This window comes from Rhinolophus sinicus, chromosome 14, assembly GCF_057876585.1.
Source record: "Rhinolophus sinicus isolate RSI-liver-muscle chromosome 14, RSI-T2T, whole genome shotgun sequence".
Classification (NCBI taxonomy): domain Eukaryota; kingdom Metazoa; phylum Chordata; class Mammalia; order Chiroptera; family Rhinolophidae; genus Rhinolophus; species Rhinolophus sinicus.
Window position 1 is genome coordinate 151751526 of NC_142514.1, and position 21060 is coordinate 151772585.

The 21060-nt window shown below is 43.0% G+C and overlaps 1 protein-coding gene across 29 annotated transcripts in view; it reads right to left on the reverse strand.

The window, feature by feature from the left end:
• Positions 1-12624: 12624 nt before the first annotated feature.
• Positions 12625-21060, reverse strand: part of SOX6 (SRY-box transcription factor 6) — a 600111-nt gene continuing 591675 nt past the window's right edge. For all 29 annotated transcript variants that reach the window (XM_074336057.2, XM_088791655.1, XM_074336055.2 and 26 more), the window contains one exon: positions 12625-19347. In XM_074336057.2, coding sequence (XP_074192158.1) covers positions 19044-19347 — 304 coding nt within the window. In that variant the 3' untranslated portion in view covers positions 12625-19043. The remainder of the gene's footprint in view (positions 19348-21060) is intronic.

The following is a 21060-nucleotide window of genomic DNA, read 5'->3' on the forward strand; positions in this document are numbered from 1 at the left end:
GTGATGAAAAGGGCAGCAAAGGCTTCTATTAGAAAGTGACGAGTAAGTCTATCTGGAGAATGAACTAGAGATTTGGGGAGTGGTTCCAAGAAGAGGGAACAGAGTATATAAAACTTGGAGAGCCCTTTTAGTCCAAAATAAGTAGAAGGAAGGAGATAATAAAGATTAGAGTATAAATCAATGAAATAGAAAACCGACAAACAATTGAGAAAAATCGATAAAACCAAAAGCCGGTCCCTTGAAAACATCAATAAAATTGATAAACTTCAAGCAAGACTGAACAAGAAAAAAGAAAACAAAAGCTACAAATATCAAGAATGAAACAGAAGGATAATAAGGCAAGAGTATGCAAAGTCTTTTTGACTTTTGATCAATGACATAAATTTGAAAACGTACATAAAGAGGACAACAATTGTTTGAAGTTTCCCAAACATGCCTCAGTATATGCTACCTCTTCTAGACTAACCCCTCCACCCCTCTTTTCACCAGGTTACTGTAAGTCATCCTCGAGATCTGCAATCTCCAATGTGGCCGCTCTTAGCCTCGTGTGGCTATTTAATTTTAAATTAAGTAAAGTTTTTCTAAAAACTAGAAGTTCAGCTCCTCCGTCTCAGTGATCACACATTTCAAGTGTCCGATAGTCATGTGTGGCTCGTGGCTATTGTATGAGTCAGCACTGATATACAATGCTTCCTTCATTATAGAAAGTTCTGTTGGACAGCATTGCTCTAGTCTAGATCATCACTGAGCCTCTTCAAACTGATCTTTTGTGAGTTCCATGGATGCTCTGGGGCAACATAGGAGCTTACAGCCTATATCTTCCAGTGTGTCCTGTACAGTGTTGAGCCTGGACTGGGCCTTCTCTGATAGAATTCTCAGAAGGGTCAGTTCAGTTCAATAAGATTTGGTGAGCATCTGCATTGTACTGGGCCCTATGCCAGGTGCTCGGGGTTTTTAAATGATGGGACAAGGGCTGTGCCCTCAAGGAGCTCACTGTCTAGGTTGGAAGGCTGATCATATAAACACCTAAGGACCTCATGGACAAAAGACAGAGGAAGGAGCACCCAGCAGGGGCTTTGGGGGCATGAATGAGCAGAGACTACTGGCTGGCAAGGGAGCTGGGGGAAGCTTTAGAAAATAGTCCACGTCCAAGTAGTTTCTGAATTATAAACGGAAGTTCCCGATGGTCCTGGCAAAGAAGAGCAATTCCAAACAGTTAAACAACACATTCAAAAGCAAAGAGGCAAGACATAGCACACTGTTGGGGAACTACAAGCCAGTTGGTATTGGTGGAGTACAGAGTGGCCTAACATTCTGTCTCGACACCCTCACAAAGCTTGGCATGGGTTAGCTGCTCAATAAACATGGAAATAATATGAATGTAACTTGAGAGTCAGTTGAATTTCACTTTTGAGCCCTCCTGATGCCAGGGTGTCAGGAACTCCAAGTAAAGGAATCCTGGGTGACATGGTCTGAGGTGCTGGATCAAACCTTGCCCGAAGGTGGTGCTACCTCTGGATTTTGATTATGTGAATCATTAAATTCTTGTTCTTTTTAAGCTACTTGTACTTGGGTTTTCTGCCATAAAGGATCCATTCACAGGAAAGGAAATTGGACTTTGATAATTCAAGTGAGTGGCTCTCATTCTTAGGTGCATTGGAACTACGTACTTGGAGGGCCTGTTAAAACATAGTTTCCTGGGCCCCACCCTCAGAGACTCAGATTCGATAAGTCTGAGGTGGTGCCTCTGAATCTGAATTTCTAACAAGCCCCCAGATGATGATGTGGGTTCAGAGATTGTCGTCTGAGTAGCTCTGGCTTTAGCCACTTACCCAAGGTCACACTGCTAGTAAGTGTCATTCTGGGATTTGAACCTAGCTCTGTCTGATTCCAAGCTCACGACTTTTTCAACTCACCACCTTTAGTAAACAGGATGTGAGAGTATTTTAGCAGCAGGATATTGAATGTATTTGTCTTGCTCACAACCAGAAGACTAGCTTTAAGGGGGGAAAAAAATCCATCAAGTTTAAGTTGTTTATAGAATGAAGTGCAATAATTTTCAGCCACCCTTGCTTGATTATTCTCCCTTTAAAATGCCAGTCTTGTTGCTGCCCCAACTATCTTTCACCTACAAAAGGCATCTCCCTCTTTGCACACACAGTACTTCATTATGTGGGCCACTTAATTACATGTGTAAAATGGAATGAAATTTCATATGTCCATATGGAGTCGTGTTAGGTAATATTTTTATAATGTTGCTTCCAGCCATCGTGTGAAAGTTATAACGTCATTGCCACATAATTTCTTGGAAATTCCCACCTAATATTATATGGGTAAAACCAAATAAACTTTTTCTACCCTTCCCTTTCCCACCCCCTCCCCCAACAATCTAATCAACTGTTTCTATGGTGAAGGTTAAATGCCTGCACAACTCTGGAAGATTTGGAGCATAAAATTGAGCTGAGCCTCCAAGGCTAGCCCAAGATGGTGGGGGGAAGGGGATTTCCTGCTTTGGCCAAGGAAGGGGCTGTGGCTCCTTCTCATCCCCAATATTGGGCGATGTGCTTTATTTTTTTGTAGGGACGGAGTAGGAGACCACCGATGTAAGCACATCAGGGTTGCCACCACTGGGCTCAAGAGGGAAGCCATCTGGAGGCCTGGAATCACCAGAACTGGGTGGAAATCCTGGTGGATTCCAATCCACTTAAGAGGTGGAATGTAAGCCCATAATGGCTTGAACTTTTATGGTCAGTTCAGTTCAAAAAACACTTACAGATGCTAAGTAGGATTGTAGGCCCTGTGCTAAGTGCCGAGGCTTGGGAGACAAATTAGGCACTTACCTGGGTGCAAATGATGGGCAGGCAGCTGTACCAGACAGTGGCATGCAGTAGCAATGCCCTCCATGTTTAGGTTTTAAACCAAATGTGATCAGATTTGCGGTTTAGAAAGACCACCTCAGCTCCAGATGGGGTGGTGGGCTTAGAAAGATGAAGTCTGGAAAGTACATTACTGCATTGTCCAGAAAAGAGATCACAGAGCCCTGACCCAAGGCAGGGCCAACTGGGCAGCAGAGGAGAGCATGTCTGAGGAATGTTGAGGTCATACAAGCAGTAGGACATGGGAAGGATAATGGAAGCATCCAGAACGCTCCAGGTTTCAGGTTCAGGTGATGTCAACATTCACTCATTCCTCCTCTGCATCTAGCACAGTTTGAGGCATGTAGTCATTATTTAACCAATTTTTTTCTACATTGAATTAACTTGATCGTCATCAAATTATTCATAGCTCTGAGTCTTTCTGTCCATTTCCAAGAAATTCATTGTTGTGAGGAGCAAGTTCAATAGTGCAGGTCAAATCGCCCAGCCCCGCGGGAGGTACGAAAGAGCGTTAAGTCCTTCACCCTCTAAAAATCAACGAAGGAGTCAGACGATAGCTAAAAATGTCAGATTGAACGCATACATTTTAGCTCTGCTTCCCCCCGAAACATCACTAACATATTTGTAGAGGGATGTTTTTAAAGGCACAAACCCAGAGGACAAAGAAAACAGTAGGGAAGACCTTAGCACTAACATTTTAGATGGTGGAAAGCAGGCTGAAATGTAACTGATTTAGCAGGCCCAGGAAAGCCTGAAGCCTGAGCCAGCGGTCGGAAACCGCAGAAGCAAAATGACTTAACATTGCAGAGCCCTCTAAACTTGAGCGTCTCGAGTCTTGGGAATTGCCACTGATGTCCCTGGAAGTAAAAGGAAAGGTGAGGCTGAAATAGAAGGACTGGTTGAAAGTCTCGGTTTAAGATGTGGATGGATCCTCTCCCCAACTCTGCAGATACCATGACTGCCCTTTCTCTTCTAGCAGATGACTGGAGACCGTCTCTACAAGGGAGAAGCAGTGACCCTCTAGAGCCCAGCCACTGAAGACGAGGCACTGAAAGGAAGCGAACATACTGAATATTTCCAGCTCTCTCCCCAGAGGGATGCTGTAGGCTTAGACCTGCCAGGCAGTAGACAGATGTCAACAAAGATGCTGACATCAGAGTTCTCCAAGGAAACAGCCCAGCCATGCCACTTACAGTAAAGATAAGAAATGACAAGCCCTCCCTCAGACATAGAACTTCCCATTGGGGTTTTTGTACCTCCTCTTAAACATGAACAGAGAGCTGAGGTTCACCAAACACATTAGCAAAGTCTCTAATATTAAAGAAAGACAACAAAATAAGCAACTGAAACATAAGCTGTACAGGACAGGGATCTTTGTCCTGTTTCCTGAATTATCCCAAGTTCCCAGCTGCCTGGCCTATAGGAAGTGTTCAGTGAGTATCAGTTGAATGAATGAATGAAGCAATTAGGAGGAAATAGTGATCCTGTGAGGAGAAGAAAAATGTTTAACTATTACTAATGTTTTTAGAGGGATAAGAGAAGCTATAGCCTCCATAAAACCAAACCAGGGTACTCCAAAAAAGAAAACTTCCAGAGAACAAAGAACACTTAGAAATCAAACATATGACACAGAAATGAAAAACTCAGTTGACATGTGGAAGATAATATCTTGAGAAGATTTCTCCAAAACATAGAGCAAATATACAAAGAAATAAAAAATGGAAAAGAAAAATTAAGATACCAGAGCAGGAGATTCAATATCTGAATCTACGAGTTTCTGAGAAAGACATAGAGAAAACTGTGAGGAGAAAATCATCAAAGAAATAATTCAACATAACTTTCCAGAACTGAAGGGTATGAATTTCCAGTTTGAAAGGGCCCACTGAGTACCTAATCCAGTACAATAAATATACACCCAAACCAAGGCACATCATCATAAAATTTCAAAACAGTGAGGATAACAAGATCCCCCAAGTTATGTGTGTGTGTGTGTGTGTGAGAGAGAGAGAGAGAGAGAGAGAGAGAGAGAGAGAGAGAGAGAGAGAGAGAGAGAGAGAGAGAGAGAGAGAAAGAATCAGAATGGCACCGACTTTGCAATAGCTATGCTGGAAACTAAAAGACAATGAAGCAATACCTTCAAAAGTTTAATGAGAAATAATTTCCAACCTAGAATTCTATCCAAATTATTAACAAAGTGTGAGGGTAGAATAAAGACATTTTAGACAAAGTCTCAAAAAAATGTACTTCTCAGATACACTTTCTTAAGAAGCGTCTGGGAGGATTGTTTATACCACCAAAATAAGAGAGTAAACAAAGACAAAGAAAGACATGGAACCTAGGAAACAGAGTACCTAACACAGGAGAAACATGCAGTGTGATGGAGAAGGAAGAACCCGAGACCAAAGTTGGACAATAAGCTTATCAAACAACTGAGCTCTGTTGAAACAGAAAATCGCTCTTCAAGAAGATACAATTGATGAAGGACTAAGGGGTTTGAACATGTTAAGAGGATATTTACACAAATGGAAGAGCTATTTTAGTGATTAGTTCATAGGCAACTTGATAAATGAAAGAAACTAGATAAAATTCTGCACTACAGGGAAAATAACTCATGCAGGACAGAGAGGATGACCCCAGAATCTTCTACACATCTCATCTGTGAACCCTGACTGCAAAGTAGGTGTACAAAGTAAGAACCTCAAGTAAAAAATCTGACGTTCGTTCTGAAAAACTGAAAAACCAGGAAGCAGGTTTATGTTGAACTTAAAACTGAAAGAACATAAGCCTGGAGCAGCAGAGGAATATCGCATGGAGAGGGACTACGTCAGAGTAGGGCCAACCAGAGCAGTGGGGAGATAAAGACATCAAATCTTGATGCCCTGTTTGAGCACCTGGATACAGCCATGCCTGAGGCCTTGCCATCCTTGCACATTTCCAGTTATGTAAGCCACTAAATCCCTTTTGGCTACAGGAACCATTGAAATTGGGTTTCTGTCATTTATAATCAACAAAATCTAAATGATGTTGTATTTGATCTCTCCAAAGCTTTGTGCGTTTTTCTTTTGTTTGGAAGAGGGGATTTCCCAGGTGTTCTTGACTTTCTGAATCATCCCCGCAGGAGGCCAACCAGAAATCTTGATACAGCTCATATATCTGAGTGGTCTGACCCCCAGGATTTCAATAGAAAGATTAATCAATATTCAGCCTTCTTTAGTATATCCTGTATTTCTTTAGTGTTTCATCGTGGAGTTGACGGAAATTTAGAGTGAAATTGAATTTCCTCCAACTATTATATTAAAATTTGTGAAATTAATTTCAATTCCAAGCTTTGATTAGACAATTTAACTCTGCTGGTCCTTACTTTCCAGATCCTGTTTGGTTAAATTAATTGGACTTTAGCCATTCCTTGCACTAGAGTTGCAGAAACAGAGGCTCCCAGATATGACACTCTGTTTGGCAAGCATTTGAAATTCAACAGTCTGAAAAATGATCCAGTTTCGTGAGCTGTATTTATAGCTGCAGCATTTATCCCTTTGTATGTCTTATCTGACACAGTTTAAGGTCCAGACTACTTGTCTTTTCTGTGGCTCTGTCCCAGGCAGGTGTGACAGCCACCACCTGCCTTCCTGGCATTCACGAAGGGTCTGGGTTACCTCTGCAGGTAGAGACCCAAAGGTGCCCCCAGACTCAGACTTAAAGAGAGGTGGCTGCTTGAAAACTTGCTTATTTTTCCAGTGGCTCACACCCATATATTTAGGAGGTGTTGTTTTTTTCAGCTTTAATAAACAAGTGCCTTTTCTAAGTGAATTCATTTTTAATGTGCAAGACTCGTACATGCATTTCAATTATTCCATAAATGTTTTTATCCAAGTATAGAACATAAGGGTACTTTTTTTTTGCAATTAAATCTATTCTAAATCAAAGGTTAGTGAGGGCAGTATATATAGCATGGGAAAACAACTGACTTGTCTGTGGAGAAGGATCCTGATTCTTCTTCTCGTTCATATAATAATTATTTGTTTGCTTTCTCCTAACTTTCCTCCCTGCCTGTGTTATTCTTTAAAATCACCAGGCTTCTTTCAATTCCAAAAATACATTTAAATTCTACACTTCACTTTTCATGGTAAGACTCCTACCTCATTTATTCATTTTTAATAACATTTATAATGGAAATACTGAGTATTTCTTAAAAGTAACATGTAATAATATTTTAGAATAGAATTATAAGTAAGATTCAAATAAAAGAATATGAGAAATATCCTTGCTTCTTTAGACCTGTTTTCGGTATATGTGATAATATCCAGGAGCTGATTAACGTTAATCCAAAGTCAGAAACTTAATCGATTATTTTAAGGTTGACATTGTTTTTCTCAGTCTAACTTTCTGGGTTTAATTAATGACATAGGTCATATTAGGGACTCTTAGAACATCAAACATAGCTTGTTTCTTGAGGTTGAAAAATGCTCAGTTATTTTTGTGTATACGCCATGGTTCCCAGTACTGATTATTACCATTTAAAAACATTCTTAGTTGTATTATGCTAGTAGTGTTGACAGAAATATCAATACATGTGGACTATTCCCAAAGGGGGATAGATTGGTATTTCGCTGGTTAGTGACAACATTAGCTTTTTTGACAGCTTCCTATAGACACGAATATAAGTCAAATTCTGCTGCAAATACTGTGGGTGACCCACTCACTCAATTGCTCTATCTATCTATCTCTCTCTCTATCTCTGTCTGTATATACTGGAATTTGACTGGTTTGACTTTTCCAGGAAGAACTGGACTGCTTCTGGGAGAAAAAAATTAAAACACAAAATCTTTTCACCAGGATCTTGCTTGTAATGCTTGCTACTCACTTAGCATTTGTTCCAGGTACCGTTGCACGTACATCTATTGTACCCTGGTGCATCAGGTGAGCTTCCGGCCCACAGTTGGCCTCTCTAGGGATCTCTGGACCATGGTCACCACACGCTGGTAATGGCAGGAATGGACTCAGACCTGGGGGTTCATCCTCTCACCTTAGAGCATCCGAATCAAAGTCATCCATATACGCACCTTGCACCACACGCACGGTCCTGTGAAGGGGGCCTGGTAGTTGGAGATGGGGCACACGGGTCACTGATACGTAGAGATCAGAGTGCAGCAGATTGTAGTTTCCAAAAACAGCTACAGCAACATGTCCATTCCCATATGCTATTCATAATGTCATCATTCTGCCACAGAGAGGTGGCACCTCCTTTCCCTTTGAACTGACATGACTCTGTGACTGTACCGAAAACCAGCATGCAGTGGACGTGATGCCGATGACTTCTGGGCTGTGCCGCAAGAGAGTGTGCCACGTGGCCCTCACACTTCTCTCCCGGGCGGCTCACCCTGACACTCGGTCCCCATAGTGTGAGGCAGCCCAGGCCACAGCAAGAGGCTACATGAGGTGTTCTGGCGAACAGCTCCAACCAACTATTGGTGTCAACTGCCGAACGAACATACCCGGAAATGAGCCGCAGTCTTTAAGTTTCCTAGCTGAGGTCCCAAACGCTGGAGCAGAGAAAAATCATTCCTCTGTGTCGACCGGGGAATGAATTGACCAAAAGCTCAGAGATGAGAGAACATGTTACAAATTAATAGTCTGATGGGTCTAGAGAGCTGGATGCCATGGGGTAAGGAGATGAGGCTGAAAAGAAATAGCCAGTAACAAGAGTATGGAGACTTGAACTCAAAGAGAAGAGTTCACTGCCTCATTTTATTAAATAATACTCACATTTATTAAGCAGCTACTATGTGCCAGGACTGTTGGATAAAAAAAGGGAATGTGACACAGGAATCGATCAGATGCAATCAGATCATTTCAGTGCAATTCACATTTTCAGTGCAATTCCCAGTCTAAATATCACCTCCTATGAGAAACCTCAGAGGGATACTGAGGGAAGGTTTCCCGTAGGAGGTGACATTTAGACTGGGTTTTGAAGTATGGAAGATAATGGCTGCAGGAGAAGAGAGGGCCTTTCAGACACACGGAGACATTTCAGCGTGTGGCATGTACAGGTACCGATACGCAGTGTGCTCTGTCAGGAGCGTGATGGATGTGGACTGGAAAAGTAGATCAGCTGTAAGTGCATCAGGAAGGACCCGGCAGGAATGCAAACAGTTTAGGCTTTGTCTTGTGTATTTTAGGCGGTGGCTAAATCTGTGAGAGAAAGATCCCCCTGGAAAGCAGCGAGGAGAGGGTAGGGTAAACGTGGAAGAGGGAGCAGATACTGCATCAACCATTAGAGCAGGTGGCCGTGATGGAGCTCACAGCCCTTCGTGAGTAATGGTAGGTGAGGTGGGATCAGGGTTGCCTGCCAGGGGCTGTTTATGAAGCCTGGTGGATGAACAACAGTCCATTTGGGAGACATGTAACTCACATGCCTTCCCTGAGGAACTCCTTTCCTTGGCGTCTCTCACTGTCTCTCACTACCAGAGCCAGCAGAGAGGCCCTAGAATCTACACGTCCTCACTATCTACTCAAGGGCCACTCAGGCTGGTGCCAACACACACACACAAACACACGTGCTAGGTAGCCAATTGACAGAGAGGGCTGTAGAACAAGCTCTGAAGAGAGTCACCCTGTTGGCCTGTGGGTGTCTCTTGGGCCCTCAGTCAGAGGCAGGGGATGTGTGTCAGAGCTGTCCCCAGCTAGATGCCTGAGTGACACAGGCCCAGAGGCCTGGGAGTAATCAGGGCCTAGACCCAGGGCTGCACCACTGATGGACAGTCTCCACACTACTGCGGGGCCATGTGCAATGTGGCCAACAATTTCTTAGAATTAGAAAGCAGCAGTGTGCATTCGGGAGCTGCCGTTTAACCTCTGTGTGACTTTGGGCAGGTCATCTCCTCTCTGTGGGCCTTCACAATTTAAATGAGGACAGCAATCCTTCAGCTCTCCCTCCCGTGACCTGTTGTTCCCTAAGAAGAGGTAGATAGTGGCTCTCGGAGTCTCCTGTACACCGGAGTCTATGACCCAGTGTGGCTCACATTGTGCTTTGACATGTCTCAGGCAATGCGATGTGGCTGATCTGTGGAGCACATTCTGAGTAAGGCTCCAGAGCCTCTAAGGGAAAGAACCATTGTTACCCGGACCAGGGGTTTCTTTTGTCAAAGGAGAGGGCACTAGGCAAACACTTGTGGGGTCAGCGCCCTTCCTCTCCCCAGCAGGCAGAGCAGCTAAGTTTCCCTCCCCTTTCATGACGAATACTTGGGGGTTGAGCCTCCCACTACCCCTCCTCCCTGGGCAGAGTGAAGGGTAATCTTGGACCCTGGGATGTGGGGGGAAGAGTAGGCCAAACAATAAAGGCTTCCTATCTCTGGGCTGTCCTTTTCCGACTCCAGCCAAGATGCCTAGGAGGTCAGCTCAGAAACAGGGGCATTCAATAGCGTGAGTCCTCCCGAGAGCGTGGGGACTTTTAAAGCCCTGATGCCTGATCGGAAAAAGCCATTGCACTGACTTGAAATGGCTCTCCCGGAATGAACAGAGTTGTTATACCGTGTTTCCCCAAAAATAAGACCTAGCCGGACCATCAGCTCTAATGTGTCTTTTGGAGCAAAAATTAATGTAAGACCCGGTCTTATTTTACTAGAAGACCAGGTCTAATAATTAATATAACATAACATAAAACATAACATAACATAAAACATAACATAACATAACATAACATAACATAACATAACATAACATAACATAACATAACATAACATAATATGCCAGGTCTTATATTAATTTTTGCTCCAAAAGATGCATTAGAGCTGATGGTCTTATTTTCGGGGAAACACGGTAACAAATAATGTTCTCTGAATGAAATAACGAGTACCAAGGTACCCTGATGGGCTCCCTCATCCCCCTCTAAGACCCTGATGCTCACTGGCATCACACCCCACACGGAGGCCATGCTGCCACCACTCACATCCATTCCACAAACAAGTGCTGAACACTTACTGTACGCCAAGCGCTGTGCTGGGAGCTGGGAGAGCCAAGGCACAGCCCTTGGTTTCAGTAGCTTGTCATCTAGCAGGAAAGACAGACACGGAAACAAATGATTACAATGTAGTAAACATGATCACAGGGGTCCTTTCAAAGTGCCCTGGGAGAGCCTGAACTGTCTGGGGAGCTGGGGCAAACGTGCTATTGAGGAGATGGTGTTGGGGGTGGGACTGGAAAGAGTGGGAATTTCCCAAACAGAGGGGGGGGGGGACAGATTCGGTTCCAGGAAAAGGAGAAGAGCCCCAGAGTCGCGAACAGGCCGAGGGGTGTGAGGGAAGTAATGAGTCGTGGAGGGGATGTCAGAGCCCAGAGGAACACAAGGCTGACATCTGCTGATGTCAAGAGTGGCAAGTTCAGATTAGATCTAGACAGCTCTGGAAAGCCAGAAGATTTTAGGAGAGGATAAGAGAGGGAAGACAGATCAGGTCTGTGTTTTAGGAAGAAGACAAAAGGTAGTGGTGAGGATGGACTGGAAATGAGACCGCCTGTGGCCTGGCGCGCAGCTCGGAGAACGGTTGTGGGAATCACACATGTGACCAGGTTCTGAACTAAAGCAAGTCCCTCACTCTGCTCAGCCAGTGACACCACACTCCCCACTAGTGCAGACATTCTCTGACCAGAGAAGGCAGGCTGCATTCGTGCACTGCGTGCGGGCCTGCCGATGGGTGTGTACACGTCATTTCACGTAATTCACCCAGGAACCCTGAGGTAGGACCGTGACCCCATTTTATAGAGGAGAAAGCTCAGATGAGTGACCTGGGTAAGGTTACACAGCAGGCAAGTGGCAGAGCCAGGTTGCTGTGACTCCAAAGCAATGCCCTGTACTTACCTGGGCTTTCCAAAACCCATGGGGTACAGGAAGGGTCATGGAAGACTAGGTTTTCAGGGCGTATAACAGCTTGTATCAAACTTACAATTTGGCTGTGATAAAGTGGCACAAATCCTTGGCTTTCCCAAAATGAGGCATTTTTGATAGGAAATACCAAAAACGATGTTGCTGGCCCCCACCCCCACCCCTCTCTCTTGAACTCTTTGTTTCATTCTCCAGGTGTTGCTCACTAACCTCTGGATTCCAAAGCACTGGCTTGGCAAGTCTCCTTTACGGGCGGGCTCCCTTCAGCCCACTACCCCACCTCCATCCCTCAGACACTTAAAGGCTGGTATCATTTCACTCCTGGTCCAACTCATGGCTGGACAACGAGATGGGAGCGCTTCTTCCCTGAGGCACAAGGCACTGAGATGTCAGCCAACCACACTGAAGGCAAAGGTTCCAGAAGCGTGGCATTTTCCACTCTTGGCTGCTAGGCTTGTAGAAGTTGGTGTCAGAGGAGAGGCTGGCCCTTGAGATTCATTCATACCCCGGAATGCTCGGGGAGCTTTTTTATAAACTGTGTCGCTCTCATGAAGAAGTCAGGCAAATAGGAAGTGACATTCTTTCTCATCTTCCCTTGACAAAAATCCACCTTGGCTCCCGTTCCTATAGTCTAAATCCACAAGCATTTCCTGCTTAAGCAGTGTATGCTCCACAATGAAAAATGCAGGCAGGTCTTTCCAGGCTAAGGGGTTTGAAGGCTTCCCAAGCGAGGCCCACCTCCCAGCTAGGCAGCGGCAACGGCAAGAAGCGGAGAGCTCTGCTGGCTCGAGCAGCAAGCGGGGGCAAGCCCGAGGCCTACAGGCTCCAGGGCAGGGGCAGTCTGCGGGGCACAGACAAGGCCATACACAGAGGTCATAAAACAAAATTTATCTTTAATTTGTAAGTGTCAACAGCAGTACAAAAGATGGAGTGATGACGACTAGATTAAGGGTAGAGAGGACAGTCTTGAGGTAAATGAGCATAAATAGGCAGTTCTTATAGACACTCCCCTGAGGGGCCTACGCCCCGTCATGGCATATACATTATCACCCAACGATGGCATGTTTAACATATCAGGAAAGCACCTTGTGCAAAAAAGGAGAAAAAAAAAAGTAGCTAAGGTGCCAACATACACCAGGATAGAAAAAGACAGTGTGTCTTTCAATTTTGTCTTTTCCCTTAATTATGAGGCAAAGGAGGGGAAGACTTTGAAAAGTACCACTGAAGGATTATTCAATGCTGAGTTTTATCTCACATCAATACTGCACAACAGAATCCAAGAAGTTTGTGTATGCAACAAAGCTAAGAACAATGATTCATTCCTTGCACTTGGAAGAGACTCTTTGTTTTTCCCATCTCTTTAATCCTTAGCAAACTTTTTTTTTTTCCATTATCAAGAGGAGAGTGTGAGAAAGATGTGATGGCAACCCTTAAGGTCATTTAAAAACTTTACACTGGACTGTACAAGATTTTTTTTTTTTTGATAAACTATTTACATTTTCAGACTTTCAAACATATTCAAAGCAGCAATAGACACTAGTTTTTATGGTTTTTGTTTTTTCTAATTGCCCAAATAGTTACCAGCCATGGGCCAAATAGGTACCTGCGTTATACATAGAATTTCTACAAAGAAAATGCAGTTAAAATTTGCTCGAGAGTGTATGAAATGCCCTTAGTGTCTCAAGGGCTACACCCGCAGTGTTGCTAGAGGAACCAAAGCACAGTACCTTGACAACAGAGTTGCAGTTGTCCCAACAGCCCTACACAAACTTTACACTTTGAAACAGCAGCCAGCATGTCAGTCCAGCATGTCAGTGAATTGTGCTGATTAAATTAACATAGAATACAATCTCACAATATACATCACAAACAAATTACAATGTTGGGAAATAAAAGAGTTACAGTAAGATAAGTTATGTAGTAACAGCTTATAAGCTATTCTAAGGTAATAAAAATTTTACATGGCAAATACAATAATGAATGAACATAAATGCTAAGCATTCTAATTTGCTACAAGCTGGAGAAGGGTACAATAAAGACTGCACTTTCGAAAAAGCAAAAACACGTATGACAAAGGAAGACGAACGGAGAATGCACATGAGCAGATCTGCAATGTGCAGCATACAAACAGTTAAATATTTGCACATTCCCCATACTCCAAGAGCACCAGCACTGAGGCCTCACTTTATGCTTGTGGTTCTTCAGGAATAAGAAACTACTGAGCAAGGCATGTCACTGAGTTGCATTCAAGCTTTCATATTGCCACGGACACCAATTAGAAGAGTAACTGCACTGTCACCTATCTGCCCCCTCCCCCACCTGTTGCTCTACCCCCAACGGTACCAGCATTTTGAACACTTATTCATGAGTTTTTGGAAAGCAGTCTGTCCCCAAAGGAGAAGAGGGGATGGGGATGTAAAGGAAATGTGTTTGCACATCAGTATTTTCAATGATATCAGCAGAGGGTTACACTCCATGGTGTATGGGCATCAGAAACAGAACATAATCGGCAGGAATAACAGGTAGAAGTTGTTTATTAAGGAAGAAAACACGTCCGGGGGGCAGATGACTTAAGGAAATGATGCAAGTGCTTTTGTAAGAGGACAAATGAGGTCATACAATATTATTATACTTTTGAGAAGTGAGCTTAAGTGCCAACTCAGTCCTTAGACAAATGTGTACAAAATCAGGCAAGACTACAGCAACCATTTTGTCATTTTGTCATTAAAAAGGCAGACCCAGTAATAATTTCAATACATTCCTCTAGCTGCATTCTTTGCAGTTGTTGGCACTTGGTACAGGACTTCTCATACAATTTACAATGATTAAGTGATGCTGTTTCCTTTCCCTAAAGAGTAGGTAGAGGTCACCTCTTTGCAAAATGAGTCAATGGAGACAAGCAGCCTCGGCTGTGGTGTCCGACTGACAAGGCTGACTTCCTACTGGGTGGAGGGACTTCCTCGAAACAGTCCCTGCTTTCAGCTAGTGCCTGTGCTGCTGGCTCGGGAGAGTGTGCCCTGAAGCAGCAGCCTGGCTTCAGAAGGAACAGAAAGAAGCCTTTAGTTTCAGCCCTACAGTGATCACACCCTTTTCAAACAGCCAGGCTCCAGTGGGGCTCATGTTTGGGGGCAGAATTTGACAAGCTCAATAGCACTGTGAGCCTACACCTGAATGTAGAACTTGGCCTAGGAGTTGGTGTCAGGACCCTGGCAAATCAAATCAGGCCTGAGGACAAGGCTGGGGAGTATCAAAAACCAAATGAAGCAAACTGATGTGCTCCTAAAAGGCTGAGCTAGATACATGTGAAAACGACAAAGCTTTCGTACCTTCCTGGAAAAGATACTGCATCACGTCTGTCAGTGAAATAGAGAAATTGCCTGCCTGGCTGCTCCTGTCCACAGAGATTGATCTTTTCTTTCTCTCCTTTTCTTCCCTGCCTTTTTCTCTTTCTTCCCTATTCCCCATGGTGTTTTTTCTCTTTTTTTTAGGATAGGATTGTCTGCCAGTGTCCCTATTCTAAGTGACATGGAAAAATCCTAATCCTACAAGTTCTTTAACAAAATGGAGGCAATTTTTATTTTCGATTTGAAGATATATTGAAATAAAAAGCACTGAAAAAAAAGTTGATTAATATTCTTTAATCTACTTGGCATGGTGGGACTTTTATTGATGGCCAATCTCAGAGACAGATTTTTACCTTTATAATGGCATTCATGCTTCTTGCTATTAAACGGTCACAGAAATACCGTACACAATTTATGTGGATTCACAAAGTAAATTGACTCTCTCCCAGCTATACTTGAAATTTGGTACGTTCAATTCATCAATTTTCTATAAGAAAAAAAAAAGCCAAAGTCTGAGTCTGTGGACAGTGGGTTCTGAGCTGCGTGAGAACCCGAGTGAAGGGTTTTACTGCCCCAGCTGCAGGTGGAACACTGTTCTCTCACCGTGACTGGTAATTCACTATCCCCATGAGGTACAGTGACTCGTCAACTTCTAGTCTGGACCAACATATATGGATAGAGAACAAAAAGGAAATACATAACTTATATCTCACTAAGTATTCATGAACCAAAAATAAATTCTATTTCTATGTTATATTTACACAATTAGAAAAATCTAAAATGAGATGGTAAAGTCATAAAAACTTTGTTTAAGCCCCACTGAAAATAAAATGAAGTGATCCCTATGATTGTCATTCTTAATTTCCAAGGATATTTAGAGCCAAACTTGGCTAATAAATAGAATAAACTGCTTATGCGCAGAATTTAGATTCAAATACAGCATCACTGTTTGACCCAATGAAAGAAACGTTTACAATCAGATCATTCCTGAATAGCCTTTCATTTTTAAGAACGTGGCTAGAAGTAACTGAACCCCAGGACTGAGGCAGAGCTGGAGCTAAAACAAAGTGTTCATACACACATGTATTTTGCATAAATAAATGAAATAACAAGACATAAAAATGACTCAAATCCGGCAACTGTGAGGCAAGCCCACACGAGTCGAAACAGATGACTTTTGTTCATGAAGTTTTCGTACAACAGTTTCACATTAGTCAGAAGTGATAAAAAATACCATTTATATCCAGTGCTTATAACACTTACGAAACAACATCTGTGAGTGTGTGTGTTTTTTGTTGTTTTTTTGTTTTGTTTCTTTTTACTACAAGCAAAATCAAGTTTCAGTCCTAAAGAACAGTCCTTTGTTCTCCACCAGCCCAGAATATTATTTTGGCATGGTCATAAAACAAACAAAATTAACCTACTATTCTAAATGTTTGCCTTTGTGCAAAATTAATTACATACAATACAATGCTAGCCATACAGCACTCTACCTATGCAACAACAACAAAAAAAGAAGAGTGGGAGAAGGCAAAAGCAGAAGTCAAGGAGAATGAGAAAAAACATGAGACCGAACTGAGGAGGAGAGGTATATATTCAAAAGAAATCAGTAAGACAATAATAAATACTCATTTTTCTGAGAAAAAAAATGACCTCCTCCTCATTTGAAATAAATGTACAAAAACAAAGTTCCAATCCCCAACCAATATTAAGAACAAAACATTCCTATGAGTACCTTGATCAGCTTATAGAGAGCACTCCAGCTAACGGTATCGCCAGTGATCTCCTGTCTAGACCTATTCATTGCTATTAGGCACGGCCTTGAGCACTCTTTAAATAAATAGGAAGGTACACTATATTCTTCCAAGTGACAAAATGGCTCAAGAAATCTGATGGGGTCGTTCCTATGTCCTGGTGATCACATCCTGGATTGTCCTATGAGGTGAGCTGTCCCCTTCCCTGACACTTTGCCACTGAATCCCTCGGGGGGAGGCCCCACCCCCATAGGCAATCAGTCCTGGTTTCAGGAAGGTCAAAATGGCATGAGCGAGGTTCCTGTAGTCCAAAGACGGGGCATGAAACCTCACTGCCTCCCAGCCCATCGGCATATCTCCAGAAAATCCTCGTGCAACAAGTGCAGGTAACGTTGTTCACACGTAGACCTGCCCCCCATATGGCCACAACAGAGGGAGGGGGGCCGGAGGACCTGGTCTGCTGCCCCAGGGGTGATCGGCTCCCAGAGTGAACAGTAGGAACGTCCCAGATAGGGAATGTATTTCCCCTCCTTCTCCTTCCCTATGGTTTTCTTTCATTCATGGATGTATGACTATCTGCCTCTAGCTTCACTTGGAGGCTGTCATGTGGCTCCCTGCATCCAAGGGATTGTGCGAAGAACCCCATAGATGTGCCAGATGGGACAAGGCGACTCCGTGTAAAGGTGCCAGCCCATGACAGCATCACTGTAGCCTCCTACACAGCCCGCAGCCTCGGGCTTTACGTTGGGCTGCGGGGCTCTCCTGCCTGGCAGTCACCACGGCTGACCCTTGCTACTGAATGGCATTCAGGGGAAATGCCACTACGGCAGATCCTACCACTTGTTGCTGAGCTGACTTAAGGGGAAATTCTGGCAAAAGATTTGAGGTCACGACGAACCTCAGGGGCATAGCTGTTGAAGGGTAAGACTCTACACCTGCCTCCAAATACACAGCCTTGCAGCCAGATACACATGTGTGTTTAAAAACAACAATATAGGTATTTAATAGTATCTTGTTTCAGAAATGCTTCCAGATGCTCTGGGGACATATCATCACTATGTACATCTCTTTGTATCTAGCAGGAGAAGGAGGTGAAAAGGGCTTAAATGTTCTTCGGGGAAGGATGGTGAAAAAAAAAGAATTATTAAATTAATGCCACCAATAATTTTTTTAAAAAATAAATAGTAAGTGGACCCTTGACATTCTGGAATGAATAAATTATTTAAGAGAAAAATGTGTTAAGACTGAATGTCAGGGTTAAAGGCAAAGGGATAATGGGTGTAGTGAGAGGTGGTCTCAGGCAGAGGAGACCCCCATGTCGGTGTCTGGTGTGGTGGTCGCTCTGGTGTGTGCACGTCATACCACGTCACACACGGATGGCACGTCAAGAGGCAAACACGATTGGGTACATGCACTGTGGCAACCTTGTTCATTCCTTACAATATCTTGTCTCCAGATTCCTGAGTACTTTACCATTTTCTGGAAAAAAAAAAAAAATGTATGGTTTGCTATTTTATGTTAAGATGCCAAAGATTGTCTAAGACTTCGCAGTGTCTCCTTTAAGACTTTCAAAATATTAAGATTCAAAAGTGATGAGAAAGTTTGGCACATTCAAAGTCTAACTCTACACATGGAACAATGGAATTCCGAGGCCTTTTGAGTCTGTTCTGCATGCAGCTGCACACGCCGTGGACTTGTTCTGCTTCACAACACGAAATCTTCAGTTGCTTTCTAAAATAATTCAGAATAAAAACACATTCACAACCTGTAGGCCGGCACAGCATACCTGAGTGAGAATGTTTAACCCCATCTAAAACAGTAACTTAAACCTTTATCAACATCCAAAAGAAAAAAAAAAAAAAAAAAGTAAGACAAAAATATAAGACTTGTAAGACAGCTATGGGTTGAGATAGGTTTTCAAGTCCTGGTGTCTCATATTTAATATGTCTTCACCTAAATGAAAAAAAAAACAAAAACAAACAACAACAACAACAATAACAATAACGACAAAAAACTCAAGTTCATGAAAATTCAGGGAAAACTTAATCTGTCTCACACTTTACGAAACAATTAAGACCATTCTGCTGATGCAGTAATTGTGGAGCCACAAATGCATGCGGGCTCTTTAAGAACTTTTTGTTGGGGGAGGGGCGGTGAAATGTCAGAGTATTTTAATTCAGCAAACAAACACTCCTCAGTTGGCACTGACAGCTTCTGGGGCTTCATTTTCACTGCTATAGTCTGATTTGGGATCATCTTCATAGTCGTCATACATTTCCATTTCATCCTCTCCATTAATCATTTCATTTCCAGCTAGGCTTCCACCGTCTGTCTTCATACCATAAGTGCTCTGGATGACCGGGAGGCTGGGCTCTGGGCTGGCGGAGGTGCTAGAGCAGTCAGATGTCATCTGAGGTGATGGTGTGGTAGTTGCCATAGTAATAGCACCAGGATACACAACACCTGTTCCTGTGGTGATTGGAATCTGAGGCTGTTGCCTGTATAGATTCAAAAAATAAAATAAAATGGGGAAATATCTATGTCTATATATCTAGCTAGCTAGCTAGCTAGCTAGCTAACTGTTTCTCTGGGTGGTACTAGAATTCCTCCCCTACACATTCCAAAAGGGGTCTCTGACATTCTAAGCAAATGACAAAATGTGACAAATATGTTCCCCGGAGGAGTCCTGCAAATCTCCTTGATGTTATGGCTGGGGGTTAAGCAATACAATGCAGCAATTTACTAATGGTTTTGCAACATAAAAACAGGGTTCTTATAACATTGAAAATATGGCAAAGCTTGGATAATACTGGGCATTTGGAACAAATGTTGCAGTTAATTCCACAAAGTCTCCCAGAACACTGAAAAAATAGACTGGTAGCATGAGCCGTATTACAATGACACTGTTAAGCAGGTTTGTGTCTTCACCTTGGTTTGAGAATTTTACAGAGGAAATATCAAGATGAGAAATAATCTGGTATGTCCCAAAGAGTCAGATTTAACAAAGCACATATTTAGTATCCATGCAGGTATCTATCTATCATAGCAGAACTTGTAGGATTTCCCTACTTAAGGAAGGCTCGTCTTGGGTGACATTACACTTGAGGTCCTAGGCTGGAGCTGGGGTTGGTGGAGTCAGGAGTGATGAGCAGTGAGCGCTCTGCACCTGAACAGAATAACACGTGTTGTCTCAACCTAGATCCTGGCAGGCGCCAAAGCCTGCTCACACCAGATCATCCCATCATGTTATTACTTGAGTTCAAATAAACTTACCAGACCCTTTATGAAGGTCAGTCTCTCCCTCTGTAGGGAGACATGGCTATCTGTCGCTCAAGTTCCCTTGAGTCATTATAACTGGTTAAAAGACTTAAATACCTACTACCTAGCTCAGAGATTAAGACTAACGCAATATTCTCACGGACACGATATTCACCACGTTTTCTCAATCTTTACGGACAGTAATTACAATTTAAATTTATTTCAAAATGTCATTGTAACTATCCTTCCTGCACCTCAGTTTGCACATATTTATAAAAGCCGGCATCAGAGGAGTCTTGGAAGGTCCTTCTGCCTTCGAAGCTATCACCTAGATGGTTTTGGGGGAATCTATCACTGGAAGGATTCTTAATGACCCGCTACATTATCGATGAAACTTTCTGTCCACTACAGCCTAAAAGGAATATATCCCTAAAAGGAGTCTATGAAGAAGTAGCTTAGTTACTGGCCATCCTTTGACATGTCCAGAAGGAGCACAATTTTCTCAATAAGGCCTGCATGTTTGCCATGCGGGTACAAGGAGAAATGATGAAAGAATCGCTCTGTGAGATATCTGATAATGCTATCTTTCAATCACTCGGAGGCATAACAATGATCCCTTAACCTTTTACTAATATAATATATAAAAATATTTTCATACATAGTACCTCATTCAATTAACATGGCAACCCCGTGAGGTATCCTGATGACCAGTTTTCAGATGAAGAAAATAGGCCTTAAGACCCTAGATTCGATAACCAGTAGAGACAGAACTGGAACCTAGGTCGCCTGACTTGAATTCCATCCCTCTTTCCTTTATAGATACTCAGTACACAGATACACTGTGCTCCTGCAACTCTTAAAGGTTCCTGACTTCTATAGATCCTGTCGTTACCCAATTGACACAAAGGCCCTGATATATGGATCCGCTTCCTATGATGCTCATGGTGATTTTT